Here is a 22,290-nt window from a genome sequence, read left to right on the forward strand (position 1 = left end):
AAGGCTGCCATGTTTCAAACGTCGCTGAAGGCCATCTCAATTTGTAGGATCCTTCGAAGGCAGCCTTCGTTTTGCGTCCTTCGGCCTATTTTGAAGGATGCATCGGATGTATCCTTACAGCCTTAAATTACCCACAATCCTTTGCACACATTCCAATTCACGAAAATAAACTGATGGGAAATGATTTGGACCTGAGCTTGTGTGGGTTTATTATGAAATGTAAGAAAATAAATGTTGTACATGAAAGCATATGTTATCTTTTGTTTTGCTGTAAATTAATCACTAAAACTAAACTGACAATTAACAATGTCATTATAAGATCAGTTTTTTATCTGCTTCACTATGCCCTGAAGAAGGCCCCATGCCGCTACGCGTGGGCATTTTAAATTTGTCCATTTAGGACATGTCATTTGTACAATAAAGACATTTTAATTAAGTAGTGCCTCGGCTATCAGAGATTTTTTTCTCTACCCTGCCTCTTAAACTGACAATAATGTATAGCTACCACTAGGAGACTGCAGACGGCTGTAATTCACTGTATTGCATTAATAAAAAGCCAGTTAATATAAATATTAGTAATACAAAGTATTTTTTCAAAATTAAGTTTTAATAGTATTTTTCAGAACATGTGTGACGTAGCCATGCGCTCTAGACCGTCTCATTATAACATTTAATTGCTGAGGAGGACACTATAGACAAGCCTCAGAAGGACTGGACTAGGTAAAAAAAAAAAAAAAAGGACTAGGAAGGACGCAGTCTCGGTAGGATGCAGCCTTCCGTTTGAGAAGCACCCAATCCAGTGGATCTCTAAACTGGTGTGAGTGGAGGCGTGGCTAATTTGCATATGCATAGAACCGTGCATACTAAATGAGGCAGGGTGTAGACAGTGACATCGTTTCTCTTTTCCAGGTTTTGACGTACAAAAATATATCAACTCACCCTCATGTCATTCCAAAGGTATTAAGACATTTTTTAAAGATGATTGAATAATGTTTTTTTTTTTTTTTTTTTTTTTTTTTGCCTGGTTCAGAAACCTCTCGGATTCCTTAAAAAATATCTTAATTTCTGTTCCAAAGATAAACGAAGGTCTCACGGGTTTGGAACGACATGAGTGTGAGTAGCCTAATTATTAATGACAACAAAACATTTTGGGGGTGAAGTAACCCTTTAAGCTAAAAAAGCACATTGTATTTAACATTTTTGTTTGGTTTTAGTTGTAATTTGAAATGTTTTTTTTTATAAAAAATGTAAAGGCTATTTAGAATAGCTACATGTTTTTGAATGGTTGTCAATGGAGAAAAATGTTCTTGACCCCATGTAGTTCCGGTATTAGACCAGCAGGGACTAAGGGGAACATGTTTAACCAACCAAACTTTGACCTCTTGTTTAAAAATCTTATGTAAACACTCTCTTCACATGTGGAAAAAAAGCAGTGTCGTGCTGCCCTTTTACCTGCATATTGCGAGGTTGTTTTTAGATTTAAAATCTGGCCTGAAACTGGTAAAGATGGTGCTGAGGTACACTGGAATGTTTATCTGATTGTTCCACCTTACTTTGGGATTCTTAAGAAGGATACCTATATGTAGAGACCAACAGGGGCTACTTACATCTGGGAACAGTACAAGGTTGGCTAAACTTTTATTCTTAATCTCATTTCTTCTGGTGTTCATGACTAACAGGTTCTAACTTTATTGTCATTGATTCTTCTTTAAACTGAATGTAACACTTTACAATAAGATCCCATTAGTTGACATTATTAATGTATTAACAGTGTTGGGTGTAATTAATTACTAAGTAATCTAATTATTATAATTTAATTACTTCTCCCTTTAAAAAGTAAAGTAACTTCTGATGTGATTGCATTAAATACTGTATAGATAGATTTTACAACAATTCTATATAAAAAAGTGGAATTAATTTAACATACAATTTTAATGTTAAAATGTATAGAGATACAACCTTTATTTTATTAGTAAATGTTGAAATTAACATTAAAGAATAAGAAATGATAAGAAAAAATAACCAAGATTAAGAATTTTACTGTTAGTTCATGTTAACTAGGCCTGGTTTCACAGACAGGGTTTATATTAAGCCAGGATTAGGCCTTAGTCCGGTACTAGGTTTAAGAGTTAACGAATGTTAATGAATGGAACCTAATTGTAGTGTCACTGGAAAAATATGTCTAAATCCTGATATGGCATGTATTTTCACTTTATTGAAATACTGAAATACCGATAATTTCTAACCTCAATTTCCAACTATTTTAACATAAATAAAAGGTGTAAAAGAATATTTAGGTAGGCCTATGAGGAGAACAGGTTTATGAACAGTTAGGCTTAATAGTCTATGTGGTAACATGTAATCAGAGGTGTTACTACAAAGTACACTTTTTGAGTATCTATACTTTACTTAAGTATTATTTTTTCTGGAAACTTTTTACTTTAACTTCACTATACATTTGAAAGACAAATATTGTACTTTTTACTCCACTTCATTTCTGTCAAGGTCCTATAAAGTACAAAGTAGTAATGTCAGTTTGGTTGTAGGGGTTGCATTTTGGTTGGAAAATGAAAGTCGGGGACTTCAACATCCAACATCCACGTCAGATTGACGTCAACATCCAACGTCGGACCGACTAGGCCTATCTATTGTGTGCTCCAAAACAATGACAAAATTCACATTTAGAACACCAAACCCAATGTTAAAAATGAAAATCAGTTTAGATTTTATTTATTACATCTTATTTATTAGATTTATAGATTTACAGTTTATAGATAACAGTAAGGCTAACATATTCATACTAAAAGCCAAAACAATTTTCATAGAAACTTTAAATAGGGGCACTATTTGAGGGATACATTTGGGTGTCCAAAACCATTGTGGACATATTGAGTGCACTTATTCAATCTCGTATTAAATTCCACTTCTGGAACTGTGTTCTAGAAATAAATGTGATATTAGTATGAGTGTATAGGGGCGATTTCGGACACAGCCAATAGCCTATCTGATTAACGTGAATATTATTAGTCTTCTCGACTAGACGTCATCCTTTTTTTTCTTATTTACCTTGTAGAATGTTACAACGGGGTCCCTGGGAAGATCCCTAACTTAATGCTAGAATATGTTGTAATACCAATCTAAGTTTCGAGTCTGTGTTTACATCGTTTATTCAAACCCTCAAGTGTCCGGAGGGAGGCGTATCCAAGCCTCTCATCTCACTCTCACTAGGAGGAGGAGAAGCCAGACATTGCCCTAAACACTCTCGCGGAATAAGTGTCGCGCGGGAAACAAAGGCTTGGCTGCTGTGGAGTCAACAGTCGCGCGCTCCATCCTGAAGCCATGTGAGAGGTCTGCTGCTGCTGCTGCAAAGGGACGCCACTACACATTCACCGTCGGGTTGAGCGCCGCTCCCCGGAAAACAGACCACACGTACTCGCCAACAGCCGTATTTGCAACACGAGAGAATAACCGAATTAATGCCCATCATTAGATAGTAGCAGCTCAGTCATATTGATCGCCTGTGTCGTTTACGCCTCCGAGCGGGGGTTTGGTTTTTTCTAAGCGGGCGCGAGAGAAACATTCGCTATCGAAAGGGAACGGGTCTGGCCATTGAGTAAGTATTCATTTTAGCACAATTGTTATTTTCATGCGGGTTTTATTGTCTTTCGTTTCCTGACATCTCTGCATTGTTGTTATAGTAGGCTTGGTTTTGCAATGGCGCTTTAAATCGTATGGAATGTCTTGAATAGGCTATTGCAATAACCGCGAAAATAACAGAATTGAAATGTAAAGTAGCAATGCGAAATAAGTGACATCTACTTATTCGAAGAGAGTAGGCTGCAGATAAAGGTTGCGTCTTTCTTCATATGTTTACATAAATTGTTCCTTCTGTAATGGCCCAATAACACGCTGGTGCGTTTTGCAGCGCATCCCCTTGTTGAAGCAGTACGTGCTTGGGTGTGGGAGAATATCTAGTAATATACTGATGAAACTGGGTGGGATGATCCAATATGGCCGTGCAGACCTGGATTTAGCAGCATGTTAAATATTTTGGTATGCAATTGGATTTTGGTCATTTTATAGTTCAGAAATCTGAAAATAATTTCCCCGCGCGCGCAATCAAATAGGCTTCACGTTGAGCTTCACTTCTGGTGCGTTTTCCCCCCCTGTCAAATCTTCACACCCACCGCGTCCATCGTGCGTTCATTCCTCAGCTGGAAACGCTTTATTTTCGCCAAGAGCAAGATGAGAACCATGAAGCGTTGTATTATACACATTACGTGAAACAGTTTGTTGTTTATCTTGAATAACTGTGAAATGTATCGTTTTGTGTGGAGAATTACAAGACGCACATGAAGGGGGAATGGTAGAGTGATGTCAACCCTATTACATATCCAATGCCAAAGCTTTGTGAGTCAAATTTACGCTTCCATGAACATTTGAGGCACTAGGTCATTGGAGCCACAAAGCATGTTCCCGGAAAGAAAAAAAAATCAATGAAGTGCTTCTGAAATTGGGGTAGGTGCTCTATTCAGTGCATTATGAATTGTGCAAATAATATTTATTTATAACCACAAAAACCCTGGAGGTCTCTCTTAATTTAATTCAGCTTTAGAATTAGAAAATTAGAATTCTCAAGAAATTTCTTATGAATAGTTTAAAGTAGTTTTTAATGTATAATTAATTAAAACAAGGTATGTGGTTAATAACACTTGCTGAGGCATTCACATAGGTGTTGGAGTAATTAGGTGTAAAAGGTATTGCTGGAATGTGAATATTTACACTTACTACATATTAAAAAATATTAAAGCTGGCATGAAATGAAAATTCAGCCTATTTTTTAAATAAACGTTACAGATCTTATTGGGAACAATTCGTCCATGCATGTTTAATTTTAAGTTTAAATTTTAATTTTTTAACCTTGTAATGTTAATTTAAAATATCTTAACTGGGCCTTCCGGTGAAAACATCAGACTTCTTTCTAGTGACGTATACAGGACTTCTCCATTCATTTAGTCTGATTAAACCCTGCCCCTGAAACCTTGTGTAGGCCTATATTTTACTACTAACTAACATCCTTATTCATTCTGATTGCATTAATTCAGCATTAATTGCATGTAGTATTCAAACTTCAATACTTCAAATGTGATTTTTGAAGCTGCTGATGTGTTTTTAAATAAAAAATGATATAACAGCTTAAAACTTGCTCAAATTTTAAATGTTTCTAAGCTTCCAATGAGGTATTCACGGAAAATGTCTGTGCCAGTTTTCCAACACAGCAACCCTTATCTGCTGCCTGGGTCCCCAGCCCACATTGCTTGCTGGGAAGCATTTATAATTTATAATTATTTCTAATTTAGATTAAAATAAATAAATTAAGATTTCCCAATCAGTATATACTCAGTGGCACAAGTGCATTAAAATATTTTACATTGTTGCATAAATATGACATCTGGTATTACGCAAGTGGCTAAATGCTCACATGGGATCTGTCACTTCATGGGTGTGGCCAACTGGCCATCCAACAGCAAGGAGTCCTGACAGCTGCGGTGATTTGACACGGTTAAAATTGAACAGCTCTGGATCGCCACTGATGTTTTAACCTCTCACCTATATCTCTTCCTTTCTCTATCAGAACTCTGTAGCAGATAATTGCCCGTAACAGACTCTCCTCATATACTCAAGCCCTTCCTGCTCACTCCAGCCATTTTGAAAATATCTTAATGACTGCTACAAAACATGAGTGCACACTTAATGACTCACTTTTTCACAAATGGCCAATTTACAGGAGACTTTTTACAATAGCTAATGCCCATTTAAACATTTTCAAAAGTGAATACGGGCTATAATTCGCTCATGGTGGAAAATACTAAAATCTCTAACTGTAAACCAGAAGGTTCTAGTGAGAGAGACCATTGAAGTGTTACCAGCTATCAAGTGTGACCTACATTCTATATGCTTGAAATATATATGCATGCGCTAACAGCTTTAGAGGGTATCCTCCCTTCCTTTTCTTTTCCCCATGGTTGATTGGGCCCTGGCTCATGGTATGTCTAAAAAAAAGGATTGCATGAAACTATTGGTGCCGCCCTTTACCAGCCAAGCTGGACCTTCTCAAAATCCTCATGTTGAAGTTTCTCAAGTCTCCCTCCCACATTCCTCACAATCAAATAGCACTTAGTATGGAACACAGTGTGTTTCTGTCAGTCCGTGAGTTTGTTCGGGTGGCCTTTTTAGCTCTTAGAGGATAAGTTTTAATATTTTGAACATGCATAATTTGTGATGTTTATAAAAGAAATGCCAGATGTCTCGTAAATAGTTTCTACCACCTGAAAGCTTCCAAAGTTTTCTTAAACTGCTTTTTCACTATAACTGATTGAACATCTGCAGTTTGCAGTAACAAGAATCCCTTTGGATGCAGTGGTGGACAAAGTACACAAGTCACATACTTGAGTAAAAGTACAGGTACCCTAATAAAATGTTCAATTTTACTTAAGTAAAAGTAAGTTACTTTTTAAAAGAGTAGTGCATACATTAAATACATTAAATAATGTATAGTATTTTAAAAATGGGGAAAAACATATTTTTTGTAAATATGTGGCGACATAATAGTATACAATTACAATGTACTGACGTCACATGGGACAAAAGGTATCAACATTTTAAGAGGAACATAATACAAATATGGCCTACTAGTTTATATCATTTGAAATTGCTACATCAGCGGGAAAGATGCATAGGCATTAATTTGCGTCATATTACCTAAATCGCCTACCCCATACAGACTGTGATGCACAAATGCGGACATGCACCCATTTAAAGCTACAATATGTAATCTTTTTTCGCCGCTAGGGGTCGCTAACCTCTTACAATAACAAAGGCATAGGTTTATGACGCAGTGACAAGCTGAATGATGGGACTTGCTGTCAAGCCGATGGATCTAATAATGTTTATGGATGAGTGAAAACATTCATGTTTTTTAACATTACAGTGGTATGAAGCAGGTCGCGATTGCTAATAATAGACACATATCACACAGGATATTTAATTCTACCGAACTACCTGCAAGTGCTGAATTACTACTCACACAGGTCAGTTTATTTGACGAATTAAACTTATGAGGTAACGCAGCGCTGTTTCACTTGGTCTAATGTTACACTATCATACTAAATAGCATTTGAGTGTGTTGAAAGTTTTAATGTTATTCTATGTGTTAGTTCGTTTGCTATATGAAACTAGCAGCTTACTAGTAAGCTAGATCAACATTAGAGTAACAAACTGATCATATTCTAACATTTCATCATGTTGAGCTATATAACATTGATTTTGTTTTATGTACATTTGCTCACCTGTCTAATAAAGTATGTTCAAGAGCGGAGTCGCTGTCAAGTCGTGACTCGTGATGCTTTGTCAAGTCCAAGTTTGTCACGGACGTGGAGCTCTCGGCATCTCGAAAACGCCACGCCGATATTGAGCCTCATTTTAGTTCTCCTTTTTTGTCCCAAAGTCTGCTTGCCATGGTCCATAATGTTTGAACGAAATAAGAACAGCGTGCCGCTAAACGCTACGCAGTTGTCCACTTCTGTCGCCATGGTTACGTCATAGCTATGGCAGTACAAGCGGAAACCGAGGATAGTGCGGATATTGCGTCACTGACAGGTGACATTTTTTTCCGGGACGGGCCATTATTTAAAATTGGAATTTCTCTGAAGTAAAAAACATTTGGTGACTTTTGGGATATTGTAAGTAGACAACTGCTGGACATATATCACACTGTGCAAGTGATTTTTGGATATTTTATTACAAAATTCTTACATATTGTACCTTTAAGCGTTTCAATGGGCTTAAAAAGCTTGCCCTCTTACAACAGATTTAGTTTGTAAATAACTGTCATGAGCTAAATATGATTTCATTGACAATGGTTACGTACAGTAATACTAAAATTCATAAGCAAATTACTTTTCGTGCCATCAGTTGCATGCACATTCAAGCTCCGATGATATCATGATATCCCTGTTCTTGGCTCATTTCAGATCAATGGCCCTGTTTACACCTGGTATTAAGATGCATTTTGGTCGATCGGATCCCAAGTAGACGAGGGAGACACATACCTTTACGCCTGGCAACGTCTCTTTTGTCCACTTTAAACCACTTCTGTCCTAATTTCTTCGAGGGGAAGGTCTATGCGGGTAAATGTATGGGTTTTTTCAGATCTTTCAATCTACTGGACAAAATAAGTTCAGTTAATATACATATGAACGTGCCTGGAGATGACGGAAAAACATACGGAGAGCAGCAGCTCAAGGCGAAATCAGGAATGGTGCGAGTACATTGTGCATGGTACGTTTTTCATCTTCTGCTTAGCACACTTCTCATAATGTTTACATGTTAGGTCAGTGGCCGGAGAGTGGGAAGACTTTTGTGGCTAAACGCATTCGACCACATCAGCGAATTCAGTCGAATGCGTTTTTAACTAGCCTACCTCTGGAAGTGTTTGAAAGTAGACAAGCTCAAAACATTTTATACCTTTACACCTGTATTTTGCATTGTCCACTTATGATCCGATCAACCTCATCTTAATACCAGGTGTAAACAGGGCCAATGAGTTGTTGACTCAAGAACAGATGCAATTGGATCATCAGTCCAATTCGCTAATTAATTTTTCAGTGTTATTTGTGAACCAATTGAGGAGGTTTACTGTAAAGAAGCAACTTGTTCACGAATCGGACATCGCTCTTGTGTTTTAGAGGGTGCGTTGATTTCTTCAGTTCGAAATAATGAGGAACAATGCTTTTATGAAATGTAGTCAAGAAAAAAGTACAATGTTATGCTTTGGAATGAAGTAAAAATAAAAGAAATACTTTTTGACTGTCCACCACTGTTCAGATGGTATGATTTGCTCAATGTTTTGGAGTTGTATATCCTACAAGCCATTAAAATCTACCAATAAAAAGACTCTCAGGAGAGATTTACATCACCATTCCTGCATCTGAGGAATACAGATGGGCTAGCTTTTTTGTAACATTGTAATTTGTAATTTGAACCCAATACATAAATAGGACCTGACATTTTTGTCACATCAAAGTGTATTGCATATACACAAAAATGGAAGCCTTTGGTCGATGTTGTGGCATGTTTTTTATGCATTTTATTTTCTCTGTATAAATCTAGCCACAATTATCTATTGGCTGCTCTTTGTCACTTTTGGCATTTTAAACACTTTTGTTGGCCAGTGAGTGAACCAGTGAAAAGGTCACAGCATGGCTTCAGTGTGTTGCCCAGCAGTGGACTAGAGAGGGGAAACAAGCTGTAAGATAAGTGCACCCACATTGGAGACTTCACAGATTGGATAAAGCTGGCCAGCGTTGTGTTTTTCCTGGACTCCCAAGTGCTTTTCCAATGCTGTCAATGAGATGTGGCGAAAGGAAATGGCTGCATGGTGTTGAAACTTTTCAAAGAGTTTCTCCTCAGTCTTCCATTCCTAAACCACTGATGCAGTGCTGTTCTAATTTGCATAGAGTTTTAGAACGAGTTAAATTTATTGCCGATGAGTTGCCTGGTAAGATTATGTGCAAGTTGTTGAGTGGAAGAGGATTATGAAACAAGACTAACACATATTATACATTTGTGAAAATCGCCATTTAAATACAGTCAAGTTCAAATGTGTCTGTATGCGTGAGATTATACAGAGACGTTTGGTGTTAGACTAGATTTCCCACAATCATAGAAAATCTAGAAACATCAAGGAATTCTTAAATTGTGATTTGGAATAGATATGGAAATCAATAAAAATATTGGATAAAAAGGTTTTTATCCAGTAATCAATCCATGAAATAGTCGTGGGATTGCATTGGTTGAATGGTGGGGTCCTGTTCATCAACTGTTATCTCTGAATCATTTGCTTATTGCTTTTGTTACAGTCCATGTTGCTCCACTTTTCATGAGTGGGCAATACTGCTTCATGAATCATCCTCGGCGTGATCTCAAGTGCTGCATTTGTGACTATCTGCACTAGTGGTTTAAAATGCAGGTGTTAATGCAACTGAGTATTTTACACTGAGGAGTGGGTCCGGGGTGAGATTGAGTTCAACCGTTATTCCATCAGTCAACTATTGCTTAGATTTCATCTTGCATGATCAATTCCATTGTGAGAGATTCCTTAGGTCTGAATTTAGAGAGAGATAACATATCGACAAACATTCCCTGTGAGGGAGTGAACATGTGACTGGCTCTGCTCGGGTGGGCCATTGAGATCACTGATCAGCTGGATGACTCTCCCCTACAGCCATGTTCAGGAGAGAAGCTCTTTCTCTGTGGACCAGAGCAAAACCCTGCAGTAAAACAGGCTTTTACAAAAGACATCATTGTGCCAGGTTTATCATGGGCTTCAACTGCCCATCTTCCCATTCCATGGTTGACCTCTTTTTATCCATGTGTCCCTTTTCCTTTGATATTTTGTTCTAAGTTTCCTCAATCCATGCATTGTATGTTTTGCCTCCCTCTCACAGGATGCCCATCAATGAATGTAGCAAACTAGTATATAACCACAAATGGATGGTCATGTTTAGACCGTATTGATGTTATTGCTCGACCTTGCCACCTTGAATTATAAATTCAAATAAGAGTTTTGGTTTCTCTTTTACAGTATTCATACCCATATCAAATTCATACTGAACTAGTGGAACCAATAGATTATAAAGCGTTTGCTTTTTAATCTCTCCAGCAACATCGGTCTTCCCTCAGCCTTATTCTGGAGATCTGGAATCAATTTAGAGAGGAATGCAAAGGCCTGTTAACATTTTTTATATTTACATGCCATTCATAACTTCTCCCTTCATCGTTGTTGGACTGGTGTGCTGTGAAAAAGATTTGCAATATGTATCGGTGCATATGTGAAGTTTGATTTCTGAGAAGAGAAAAAGAGCTGCCCACTTCTTTTATCGATTTCTATCGACCTGCTTTTCCTCGAAGGAGAGGAGTCCAAAACACTTGACAGTCTGGGCTCATATATTACAGGAGCGCAGCATGTGTAGACATAAACGGGTCCATCTGTAATGCATTGTGAAAGAGTACAAGATGTTCATTTTTGCAGGTAAAGGAACAAAGTCTTCAATGGGAAATGTGTGTGTGTGTGTGTGTGTGTGTGTGTGTGTGTGTGTGTGTGTGTGTGTGTGTGTGTGTGTGTGTGTGTGTGTGTGTGTGTGTGTGTGTGTGTGTGTCTAAAGACCAGGCAGGGATCTGGCCATGCATTATTGAACAAAAATGTTATACTGAGTGTTTTGAAGAAATGCTATGGTTTCAAGTAAATGTAAAGTGATGCTAATTACTCCTGTTACTACATTTTTTGCAGGATGTCGGAAGCTTTGTCACAGCAAGAGAAACTTCGGGCCATTGCTGTAAGTACACTGTAAAAAAGAAAAGAAAAAGAAAAAAAAACAGAAAATGTAGGCTACTTGTAATTTTCTGCCAGGACATTATCCAGTAATTTTATGGAAATCACCGTTAACACCTAAAACACAACCTAATAATGCAATGTGTAATTCAAAATACAGGTAAAACACCTGTAAAAACCAATACGGAAAATTCCTTCATATTTATACAGTACATTGTGCCCTATTTTATGGACTTTTTTTACATTGTAAATAATTACACTAATTTTAACTTATTTTTATTAGCACAACTACCGGTAGTTAAAAGTAATTGATTAAAAATATATTTATTGATAAGTCAGGTCTGTGCACCAGGCATGGGAAATTTAATTATTGCATTCTTTTATTTAATGCAAGTATGCATTCATTGTTCAGAAGTGACATTAAAGACATTTAAAATGATTCAAAAGATTCCTATTTTAAATAAATGCCGTTTCTTTTAAACTTTCTGTTCATCAAAGGATCCTGAAATCCAGCTTTGCCATTATTTGGAATACATTACATTTTAATATACATTTTTATATTTTAAATTCTAATACAATTTCACAATATTACTATTTTATTATATTTTTGATACAAGATACTTTTTTTGCTAACTTATGCCAACTTTGGCCCCTTGGTTAGCCTAAGAAAAAAGTTCTGACCCCAAACATTTGAAAAGTAGTATATACCGAAAATATATATATATATTTTTTTTTAAAAATCATCAAAATAAATAAAGAATCTGTAGTATATATATGATTAGCACTTTCAGAATTAGATTTTCGTGAACAACATTTCTCATTACGCAGCTTGGGTGTAATAGTTCTATATATTAATCACACAGGATTAGCATGAGGACAAATGTGAGGATACAGTTTAGATGCACAGAAGGCCTAAGTGATGTTAGTCTCATGAGGCATTATGGTCCTGTATAGTATGTCAATGACCATCTATAATGGCTAATGTATGTCCAGACATCAGCACTAAAGCACTTCTGTGTGTTTCATTATTGATGGGCCTTGCATTGTTTGTGAACAACCAGACTAATGTTGCCTTCAGCTGTTCCCCTTCATCCATCTTCTGAGAAGTGGAGACTTCCTGGATGAATGTGCATGGTCAAGAGTTTTATTGGGAGTTGTGCTTTTCAGTTAAATGAAACAAGTATGTTCAGATGGCCGCAGAATATAGCAATCAGTCCTATTTTAAAGCGCTAAAATACGGCTTAGTGTCATTGCAAGGTTTTAGATCCAATTGCTGTCTTCGATCTGAGCTTTTGTTGCCTGTGCATCACTCAAAGGCTGCACTATACATTCAGTAAAAAAAAATAATATATAGGCCTATAACATTCCGCACCTCAATTGGACTTATTTATTAAATAACTTTTTATAAATAAGTTATTAATATATAACTTTTTGGTGTTATGGAAGTCAGAATGAATTTTATGTTTACTTCTACAACAGGTGTTATCTGCAGCTACTGTAAAAAATAGAAAGGTGATGACTGGCCTCTCCTGTAAGCTGTTGCATGAACAGGAAAAATGTTAGATGTATTATATTTATATTTTAATAAAGATATATGTAGTCAAATTTATAACTAAAACTAAAATCGTTAAAAATTATTTTGTTACTGGAAATAAAATTAAAGTTAACTCAAATAAAATAAAATATTAAAAAATTGTTGGCGAACTATTTTTATGTACTAAAATAACTAAAACTGAAATAAAATGAATAAAAACTATATAGACATATTTTTAAAAAAATTATAAAAATAAAGCACAAACAATTTACTAAAACTTTAAAGAAAATGAAAAAGAAAATGGTAAATATAAAAATAAAACCTATATTAAAATATTAATAAAGCTAATAATATCTCATGATACGGAAACAACATGATTGTAACTCATATAATAAAGGATTTTTACTATTTCTTTAACTAAATCAGTTTTGTTAACTGAGATTTGCACAGAAGTTATTTGATTTTGTCAAGTGAGAAGTTTGATATCTTTCAGCAGTTTAATATTTTGTCTCTTTTTAGGAGAAGAGAAAGAGGGAGGCTGAGATTGAGAACAAAAGAAGACAACTGGAGGATGACCGCAGACAACTCCAGCATCTCAAGGTATCAAGACATAACTGCTGAAATGTTTTCACAAGCCGAGCAGGTGTGTGTTAGTCACTGTCCCTGTGTCGTCATTCTGACTGCTGTCAGTCTTTCACACAGAGGTTAAGAGTCTGGGTGTCGTGGTCATTTACTGTCCGTCTGGTCACACACACTCTTCAAACTTCTATTTTAAGCCCTAGTGTTGAAATTCATAATGTGAGAACGATTTTACGAGATTTTGAAGTTGCTGAAAGGAGAGGGGGAGTTTTAACAGCAGTTTCCTGTTTGAGGGGAAACTTCCCTTTAAGTAAAGTTCTGCCTTGTTATGGTAAGTCAGGCCCTCTCACACATTTTTGAAATGCTCAGTTTTAAAAGGCTCATGTACATTCTCTGGAGTCATGAGAACATTTAACTTTTTATTGCAATTTTTAATTAATGTATTTACCGTAAATTAATCCTCATTCTATGTACAATGTAGTTGTCATAGCAACTATCTGCCTTGGTAAGAAAACATTTTTAAAGCTGCAGTCTGTATTTTGACCACAACTAGAGGCACCAAATGGAAGAGCAAAATAATGAGTTTTTCAAAGCAAAAATACAGCCTCACTCCATTCTATTTAGAATTACACTTTAGTTGTCTCTGCACATTAAGCCTGGATACACTGTATACCTTATTAAGTTGAGACATAATGAAGGGGACTTAAAAGTCCCCCATTTTTGCATTCATTAGACTTTTGACTGCAATTTTATGTCATCTAAAGTCTTTATTTATAGATATGGTAGTCAACCCATTAATAACATAATTTTGATTATGTAAACCAACAACATTACAATTTAGCTTTTTGTACTTCATGATAGAGTATGTAAATAAGAATACATTTTTAACTGAAAAAAAGTATTCAGTATTATTCAGGGATTGACCAAATTTTTATTCTAAATTCAATTGTCTTCAATTAATCAATTCTGTAATGTTATAAGTTGAAGGTATGACGACAAGGAGGCAGTTTTATTTTTAACTTTATTCATAGTTCAATTGCTAACTGGCATGTAAATCGTAATTGGCAAAGTGCAAATTACACAGTTTTTTTTTGTGGGGGTCAGAGCGCTCTTAATGATGCTGTACATCACTTTATTTAAATATTAAGAAATGAATTGGACCAAAGATAATTCTAGAAGAAAACACACCCGTGAGTCTACTGTTGCTATAGACCTTATACGGCAGAGAAACTTTCGAATTTTGTTTTAACTTCCATTTTTGCAGTAGCTCTGTATATTTCTATGGCGTCACTGTCTTACTAAGAGCTGGTGAAATGAATTGACTTACTGTAGAGTTAACACAAGTTATCATTTCAAAACGAGCAGTTCATTCATAAATCCGTAAGATCTTACCTTCATGCTGTGGAAGTGCAAACCGGAAGACAGGACACAACGAGTGCAGTGCTGAAAAAGGGTGGAGCTACATAAGGTCTATAGTAGCGAACATAACTTTCACGTGCATCTGATTGACAGATCAATTGCATGCTCTTATTTCAGTGTTTTGTTTTTAATTTTGTGGATATTTTACTTAACAGTTAACGGTTTCCCTTAAAGAGGGAAAACATTATAATTTAACAGAACTGTGCAGTTATGTTTTAAACATTTTCATATTACATATTTACACCTTGCAAAAAAACATAAAGATACAAAACAGACGGTTAAAGGTTGTCACGTTTCATGGACTTTCTGTTTGTTTTCAATGTCATTAGTTTCTTCATCATCATTAGTTCAGTTCTGTCACCTGTGTTTAGTTTATTAGTCAATCTTCATCATCACCGTCACCTGTCGTCGCCCATTATCATATGTGTATTTAAGTTCTCCCTTTTCACTCTTTAGTTGTAGGTCAATGTTTGTTTGTTTCAGTGTTAGTGTATGTTTGAGCATACGCGCGCTGTATAGTACCATTTGTTGTATTTTGCCTTCTGGAAATTAAATCTTTGATTTAGTGGTAGTTATTCGTCTGCCTCCTTCATCTCCAATCCCACGCCTGACAAAGGTGCACTATTCAGGATTTTCCAATAATTAAATTATAGACTATATGTAATGGCAACTTATTCTACTAATCCTAATCTAACAGTCTACCACAGTCTACTAATACTCTACTGAGAGTTAGCTGATATAGTGGACCGTCCGTCGATATAAAATTTTACAGATTTTGCTGCCAAATGAGTTATGATGCCAACAATTTTTATTTTAAGTAATGTTAAGTTAGGATAACATTGCTTTATCAATGACAAGTTAGGGTTTACAAGGTAAGAGAAAGTATTTTAACAACTAATAATAATAATACTAATAAACACAAGTGGATAGATGTAACTTGACAGATCAGACCCTCACTTTTGCACACATCCATGACTAGAGACACTCTATACACACATGCATAATTATTCATGGTCATATATTTTAAATGCATGCAATAATACATTGTGTAATATTTATTATTTGTCAGAATCTAAACAATCAGGAGGTTATATAAACAGTTAATTAATGGGTGTATATAGACTATGTCATTCTTTTTATGATTACACAATTATCTCTGGATGCCTGCATACATTATTACCACATTTATTTTTATCATTCAGGCCAAAATATGAAAACGGCAAAATGTATGCAAATCCTAAAGTTCCCAAGTCTGCTGCAGAGGATCCATAGTCAAAAATAGTTTGTCTGCGTGCCTATCCCCAGCTCTCAAATATCCGGCAAGGCGATTGTTTCCCTTTTGTTATCTGTCACAACGTGATATTTTTTGTTTGTTAGTTTTATACCTGCCATTGTTTTTTTGTGCATAAGGGATTTTGCTCAATAGGGAACAATGGAACAGGCCTTAGTTTCCTACTGAGCGAGACTCAGATCCTTTGTCCTCCCCTCTGTGCTGGGATTGTATTGCGTGTGCATGTGGATGGGTGTGAACATGTGGTGATGTCAGCATATCTGTCACCATGCCAGAATTTGCGGTCACAAGCCAGAGCGGAGGGTGGGGGCTGAGGGACGAGAACGAGAGCAGGAGAGGGTCAGTTTGGACTGATATTATATGAAATGAAGTAACTTGTTGCTAATTCTGTGTGAAGGATACATTTAATACAGACCCAGTTTCGTAAGAAAAGGGAGTAGGTAAGAGTTTTGAGAAAGCAAAACGAATAGTAAGAAATAAGTTCAAAGGGTGTTTTTCCATTTGGTCATTTTCAGACTGTACACAAAAATGTCAGTAATTGCCTTGAGTCAGACTTTTTAGTTCATGTGACTTTTTCTACGAATGGCTCTTTTCGATATTCTGCGAATCTGTTTTTCTTGTGATGGTGACTTTTATTCATATTTTTAGGTAATTTGCCTTAAAATACTAATTGCACACATTTTTTCCTATAAGAAATGTCTTGAGTATAGTGATAAAGCAGGTACATTTCCCAGTAGGCTAGGCTGGTTGAAGGAAAAAAGACATCCACAGACCGGCCCATTTGCAATACAGTGATGGATCCTGTCCTGCTTGTGTGATTCACTGTTAGTGAACACCTCTGCTGTCTTCTTTTTTACTTGTTTTCTTTTTTTTACCACTGTCTTCCATCTTGTCTGATGAGGTCTCTTGTTTGTCCATTGACCTTCTTCCTCATGCTTTTGTTATTTTCTTGTTCTCGACCTCACCTTCCCCCTCTGTCTTTCTTCCCAGTTATATCTTTCTTTTCATTTTCTCCTCCAGAGGACTGTCTGAATGAATCTTTCAGATGTTCAGCCTTGCGGAGCTCAGACACTACCGTCTGTACAGTAGACAGTGTAAGAATGAAAGAAGGAAGAACAACAACAACCTCATATACGTAATTGTAAAAGTTTGTGATCCGAACTTAATTAATTATTTATGTATTCTCATATAATGTCATCTCCACCTTTATCACAGCCTTCTTTTTTTGCTCTTTATGAAACAACAGGTGTTATCAAGCGCTCTGTGAGGTTTCTCTTGGGTTTTGCCCTATCACGGGTCTTCGGTTCACTGTTTGATGTACAGCAGATGTTTGTTTTTATCTGTTGCAGGTTTAGCAGCCTCTTCAGTCTCTGCTGCAAGAATAGAAACAGCACTGTTGGCAGCAGCAGTTTGTTATGCTAAACTAGTTTGTCTCGAATAAGCTTACTCTAATGCCATTGATCACTCGTGCTCATTGAGAAGGACTTTGTTTTTTTACATTTTGCTTTATTAATGTGACATTTCTAAATGAAACATATGACTGGATGGAACAGGTTGAGATTTCTAAGAACACAGTAGACATCCAGTGTGCCAGGATGCCTTACATTGCTAATTGTGGTCCAGTGACATCTCTAGGGCCACCTATCTATGCTTGTACCCGAAATATCTTCCACCCCTGTGCCAGAAAATGTTCTTTTCAGACAGCAGTGGCTTATTCTGCTTATCTGCTGTCTGTTTCTTACCAACATGGTCTAGAAGCTCTGTCAGGAAGCCCTGTTTTAGCAGGCGCCTGTCAAAATGTTTCACTATCCAGAAATGTGCATAGTGTGCATTAGCTGCCATGGAGAATGGCCTAAAGTGAAAAACTAATGGACAGCTAATAGTCATGTGCTACACTAACCTTAATGGTCCAGATATGTTTACGTCGTCAGCACAATGAATCAGACTGACATAATCTCATTTTCAAGAGCTCATTTTGTTAATATTAAGCAATTAGGGACCATGATATATTTTTATAGATATACTACCGTTCAAAAGTTTGGGGTCTGTAACATTTAATAATGATTTAATATGAAAGTACTAATGTAATTTCAAACAACAATTTTCTATTTGAATATTTAAAAATTTAATTTATTCCTGTGATGGCAAAGCTGAATTGTCAGCATCATTACTCCAGTCTTCAGTGTCACATGATCCTTCAGAAATCATTCTAATATGATGATGGTGCTCAAGAGATTATTAATTATTAATTCAATATTATTTCCAATGTTGAAAACAGTTGTGCTGCATAATATTTTGACAGGTTTTTTTTAGGATTGTTGATGAATTGAAAGTTCATAAGAACATCATCTTTGAAGCAAATATTTTTTAGCAGTATAAATGTTTTACTGTCACTTTTGATCAATTTAATGCAGCATTGCTGATTTTATTTTTATCGTACTGACCCCAAACTTTTGAACAGTAGTGGGATCTGTTCTCACCATCATCGAGTTCATCTGAGATTACATGAAGAAACAGAAAATACTGAGACTGTAAAGAGTGCTGTAAAGTACTTTCAAATATAACGTCAAAAATACGCAGATTTGATTGATCAATTAACTTCTTAACTAATTCAGTGGTTCTCAAACCTGTCCTGGAGTACCAGCACTGCACATTTTGTCAAAACAATATTTGGTGTGACCACCCTTCACGTTTAAAACAGCTTTTGTCCAGGTACACTTGTTAATGTTTTTTCATGTAGCTTTGCAGGTAGGTTTATTCAAGCATCTTGCCGCAGTTCTTCTGGATTTTTTCTATCTCAGTTTCTTATGTTTCTTCATGCAATCACAGACATTTGATGATGGTTAGATCAGATATCCGTGTGGATCATACTGGCTGTTCTCAGACTCCTTGTGCATACAAACATCTCACTGGATTATTACAATTAATGGCAAAATGAATGTTTGGAGATGTAAACTGATATTTCCTACTGAGGCACTACAGCAAAAGATATAAATAACTGGCTTATAACCTTTTTATTTGTGGTGAAAATACTAACGTGCCTAATACATTAGAATGAGAATGAATTGATGGAGAATAAATGTTTTTGATATTAGCTGTTGTTTAAGTGATGTTAACTTCTCTAAAAATAAATCTCTAAACTATATGGCCTTTTTTGACAGTCAAAGGCTTTGAGAGAGAGATGGCTGTTGGACGGAGCGCCATCCAGTGGAGAGGACGAGGCACAGAAACAACTACAAGAGGATGAAGCCAAGACCAAACTACTGGAACAGACCATCCTCAGGTAAAGACCAGTCATTTAGCATTTGTATACCTTCCATACAAAAATCTAGCATACATTGCTGAATGTAGTTAATGTTTATTTATATACATATTTTGTTATTAATAGACTAGAACAGGAGATCGACGAGCTTGAGACTGGCGTGCCTTTGAAAAAAGGAGAACAGGGCAATGAAAATGTAAGGTTAAGTTTACTCAATAGGCTTTTAACTAAATTTGCATATCTGTTTAGTTAAGGTTTTAATGCCAATGATGATACTGACTTTCTGTCATATATCTTCTCTGCTAGGCACCTGATGGTCCAGTGAAGGGTGAGTGTCAAAATACTTTGTATATTTCAATATTTTGAGTTCTCCATTCGTTCTCTGTTTTCACATGGTATTACACAAAATGGAATATGACTAAAAAAGATTGCCTTGTTTCAAACAGTTATCAGTTTGTTTTTGTTGGTGACTGTGTAATTTCACTGTTGTCATGTGAAAGAGCCACCGGGTCGAACAGTGAACCGGGTGAAAAGTTTAGTGAATGTTCATATTATAGGCTTATTAATAAATACTAGCAGCTCCTGAAAAATAAAAACTCTTAATATTTCATTTGAATGTCCATTTAAACTTAATAACTGAAGCTAAATGAATCTCGTTCTCTTTCCCCAGCAGTTGAGAATGGCATACAGCAGCCCAGTCCTAATGCAGATCAAAATAGCAAGAAACAGATCACAGGCATTGAGGCAAAGCTGCAGTGCACCAACCCTGATGTAGCCATTGAGAATGCCAGCGCAGAGCATCCCGTCACCATGGTGTTCATGGGCTACAAGAATGTAGAGGATGAGGCCGAGACCAAGAAGGCACTGGGCATAGAGGAGACAGTCAAAGCTGAATTTGTGGTCATTGAGGACGGTGAGAACAAAGGTGGAAACGAAGGGGCCAAAGAGGACCAGGCCCCACCAAACGGCAGTGCCTCCAGTCCTGACAAAGCTCAGGACGAGGCCAAGAAGGAGGAATCGAAAGAAGAGGGCAATTCAAAAGAAAAGCAGCCGTGCAAGTGCTGCACTGTCATGTGAGTGCGACCGCTCACCCTGAAGTTTAGACACTGGCGGAAAACTGACCCCCTGACCATAACACAACAATGAATAAGTATACCCCGTATACTTAAAATTAACTTTTGTTGTCTAGTATGTATTTCTTTTTTTATTTCTATTAATATTTTTCTATATTTCTGTCTTGACATTTATATATCTATATATACATATATTTTCATTATGTAATGAAGTCCAGTATTTTACTTGTTGAAGAACCGAAAAATGAGGACCATAACAGACTCCACTTTAGACAACAACATGGTTAAAAGAACATCTTTGTGGTCCTCACCCTTATTTTGTTTTAAGAAAAATAAGATGAACGTCTCAAAATATGATCTAGCTATTTATCTCCTGTATACATTTTTGTTTCTAAGATATTACTTTATTACTGAGAAGAAATTACTATATTGATATTACAATGTTATGCTTTTAATATATATTTTGATCGTTTTCCTTTGTTTTTATTATTATTATTATTATATTTTTTATTGTTTTGCTGAATCATCTCAGACCACTGTGAACACTGGTACATAGAGTGTAGTCTTCGTCCACAGTCATTCTGCATTACACCTCACAGTAGACCAATATGTTTGTAAATATGATCCAATTATTTATGACTCTTCATAGAATACATTTAATCATTTTGTTTAAAACAGGCTGCTGTAATTTCCCCCGGAGCCCAATTATAACCACAACAGCTATCTGCTTTAACAGTAAATCACGTTTTATAGGCCAAATACTATTTACAAAATGACTCATTTTAAACTCATTCTCTTTTCTACATGAAGGATAACATTGTTAGATATCATTAGAATGAATATTCATTTTTGAAAATGTAATAACATTGCAATGCCTCATATTACATATATGTAGTCCATATTGTTAAAAAGCATTCTTACAGTATGTAAAATATATCTAAATATCATTTGAAAAAAAAAATGCATTGTTTGAAGTTGAGGGTTTTTGGTGTTAAATGGGTTGCTGTAAGTTGCCCTCAATTACGGTAAACAAGAGTCCAACATGTTTCGATGTTCAGGCAGATTATTCCCAATAATGAATCATTCATTGGTGTTAATTCAAGTTCAATAGCCTGGGGTCTAAAACATGTTTCCCATTCCAAGACCAACAGCTTTGTAAATGTGGTTTTGCCGTCTTTATAATATTTCAATTTAATGAATTATTTAATTTCCTGTAAGACAGTATATGTTGTGGATATCAGATAATGTCATGAGTTAAAGGTGCTTTATTGATATGGCCAATGCCTGTTATGGTCCAAGTGTTTAAAACTGGAACAATGACAATAAAACAAAACAAAACAAAAAATGTGTTTACAGTTATGTATTGGTATATCTTTGGTCATTTTCTTTGATAATTTGGTATTTTTCCTCACCTTCAATCAGTGAAGTCTGACACAGTTACAAATGAGAGTCATTTGGAAAACAAATTGTTTAGATTTACCAAAGGAAATGATGATGATACTATCGATTCAATGCAGAGAGTTTCTGTGAAAAAATAACTCAATCCCCCGGTTTCACAGACAGGGTTTAAGCTACCGATAGTCCCAGACGAGACTAAAAAGCATGTTTGAGCTGTTTTAACTGAAAGCAACTTGCACTGATATATTAAAATATGTCAGTGCCATTGTTTTGTCTCAAGATGCGCACCAAGAAAAAAAAAATTTCTACAGCATTTTTATAAAACCATGTCTGTGAAACCAG

General features: G+C 36.0%; 1 protein-coding gene across 3 annotated transcripts; it reads left to right on the forward strand.

Annotated features, from left to right (window-relative positions):
• The first annotated feature begins 1,493 nt into the window (after window positions 1-1,493).
• On the forward strand, window positions 1,494-21,908 carry palm1b (paralemmin 1b). Of its 3 annotated transcripts, none has more exons than XM_079613303.1 (7): window positions 1,494-1,625; window positions 11,351-11,396; window positions 13,446-13,526; window positions 19,377-19,498; window positions 19,604-19,673; window positions 19,784-19,805; window positions 20,148-21,871. In XM_079613303.1, exons 2-7 carry the CDS (start codon window positions 11,352-11,354, stop codon window positions 20,552-20,554), a joined length of 747 nt encoding a protein of 248 aa, XP_079469429.1. In that variant the 5' UTR covers window positions 1,494-1,625; window position 11,351; the 3' UTR covers window positions 20,555-21,871. The 3 variants fall into 3 exon arrangements, with proteins under 3 accessions (XP_079469429.1, XP_079469428.1, XP_079469430.1); XM_079613302.1 differs by lacking the exon at window positions 1,494-1,625 and adding an exon at window positions 3,046-3,613 and having other exon boundaries at window positions 20,148-21,908; XM_079613304.1 differs by lacking the exon at window positions 1,494-1,625 and adding an exon at window positions 3,218-3,613 and having other exon boundaries at window positions 20,151-21,871.
• The last annotated feature ends 382 nt before the right edge of the window (window positions 21,909-22,290 follow it).

The sequence above is a fragment of the Phoxinus phoxinus genome, assembly GCF_949152265.1.
Source record: "Phoxinus phoxinus genome assembly, chromosome: 5".
Classification (NCBI taxonomy): domain Eukaryota; kingdom Metazoa; phylum Chordata; class Actinopteri; order Cypriniformes; family Leuciscidae; genus Phoxinus; species Phoxinus phoxinus.